Consider the following 1,781-nt stretch of genomic DNA (forward strand, 5'->3'; position numbering starts at 1 on the left):
CTATATTACAACTAAGGGGATGAGTCTATTGCCCATGTGGGAAAGGAATGTGGTCTTGTAAGCAACTTAATGACTGACCTAAAGGTTATTGTGTACCTGGGACCCTCTACGTGCTGTTCTATACAATGGCTGTGGCTCAGGGGAGCGGCAATTTTTCCTTGTCCTGAGATCAAAGGTGACTCATGGTCTTTGTTTGGGGTATCAGTACCTTGCGGGTGAGCCCCTGAGCCTCTCCCAGCTACTGAGGTCGTTTCACCAATTTAGTAGCTTTCTATTAACCCAAACCTTTCTAATGCTATCTATGTAATCCCCAGTAGGAGAAGTGAATGCAGCATTCTTTATTGATAGTTTGCAGGTAGGTGGGGTGAGTCTCACGGAAATAATTCCTGTTCGCCACTGCCTTAGGGGTCCGCATTCTTTCAGGATTATTAGTTGGTTTTATCGTAAAAGTTACAGTAAGGCTGAGGGTGTTATTTTACCCTTACGGGGTACCGGGGTACTGTAACGACAGTAAAGCCCATGGCAGAGAGATTGAAAGCACAAACCAGTACAACAAACACAGTTGAAACCTTGAGCTCACAGCTGTGGCCTTGCCTGCAGCTCTTCTCAGCCAAGCCTTGCTTAGACATGAGAGGCAGGTCTCCCCCAGCCTTCCCTGCAGAAAGGGATGGAAGCCTCTCTTATCTTGAGGGAGGGAGGGGCTGCTCATGCAAATGTCTTCTTCCTTCTATGTCTGTGGGTGACTCCCTGCTGGACAGAGAAGGACTGGGCTTCCAGGAGGGTGTCCCATGGACCTGTCCCCAAGGCCTGAAGCTGAGGGTCTCCCAGGTAGCCCTAAGTAGAGGCAGGGCCTGGGATATTGACCTAAGGCTGTCATCAAACCAGACCTCTGTGGGTAGAGGCTCAAACACAAGGAAGGGGTCCAGCTCTGGGATGCAGACAGCTCCCAGCAGAGGTGGGTGGGTCAGCCCTGTAGTGGGGCCAGGCAAATCCCATAGGGCCCACAGCACAGGTTTGCTCAATGAGAAACCCATCATGCCAAGGTGCTGCTCTATCAGGACTTCAGCCAGCTGGACAGAGCTAGGTATTAGTCCTGGATATTTGGACCAAAGAAAGGCCCAGTGACCATAACAGAAATCCCAGATCAATAAGGACAGATGTGTCCTCGTGTCTGTCCTTGCACTCAAGTTATTTCTCTGCATCTCAAACAACAGACCCTAATTTCCAGGGCAGTCTGGTCCTGCAGCCCTGAGTGCACTTCCCACGCACCCTCTGCAGATTCCACCTGGAGGGCTGAGGGGAAAGGACAACATAGGGGGGCTCAGCTCCAGGTGACATGGGACCACCCTGCTATGTCCCCGGTCCTCCTGGGTCTGCAGGGAGAGTGAGACCCAGACTAGGAAGGAGTTTGTGTCTCACTTCCCCATCTGCCTGTGTCACTGTGCCACTGTATGCTGACTGACAGAAATAGTCAGCCTCGTCCTCAGCCTGGGCCCCAGTGATGGTCAGGGTGGCCGTCCCACCTGAGCTGGAGCCGGAGAATCGATCAGGGACCCCTGAGGCCTGTTCATCATCATAATAGATGAACAGTGCAGGGCGCTGGTTTGGCTTCTGCTGGTACCAGTTAGCATAATTGCTTTCTAAGTCTCCTCCCTGGCAGGTGATGCTGACTGTCTCTCCCAGGGCCACAGACAGGGCAGGGGGCTGAGTCAGCGCAGAGGAGGCCACAGAGCCTGCAAGAGAGGACAGGAGAGGTGAGCCTGAGGCTGAGGGGCTCCTTT

General features: G+C 52.8%; 1 gene segment (V, D, J or C); it reads right to left on the reverse strand.

Moving 5' to 3' along the window:
* Positions 1-1,419: 1,419 nt before the first annotated feature.
* The window catches only part of LOC102475896 (immunoglobulin lambda variable 3-19-like), a gene marked incomplete at its 3' end in the record, with an annotated part of 14,366 nt that continues 14,004 nt past the window's right edge, over positions 1,420-1,781 (reverse strand). The window contains 1 exon segment of the V gene segment in view: positions 1,420-1,733. Within this exon segment, the coding sequence occupies positions 1,420-1,733 (314 nt within the window).

The sequence above is a fragment of the Tupaia chinensis genome, unplaced genomic scaffold, assembly GCF_000334495.1.
Source record: "Tupaia chinensis unplaced genomic scaffold, TupChi_1.0 Scaffold143725_1, whole genome shotgun sequence".
NCBI lineage: Eukaryota > Metazoa > Chordata > Mammalia > Scandentia > Tupaiidae > Tupaia > Tupaia belangeri.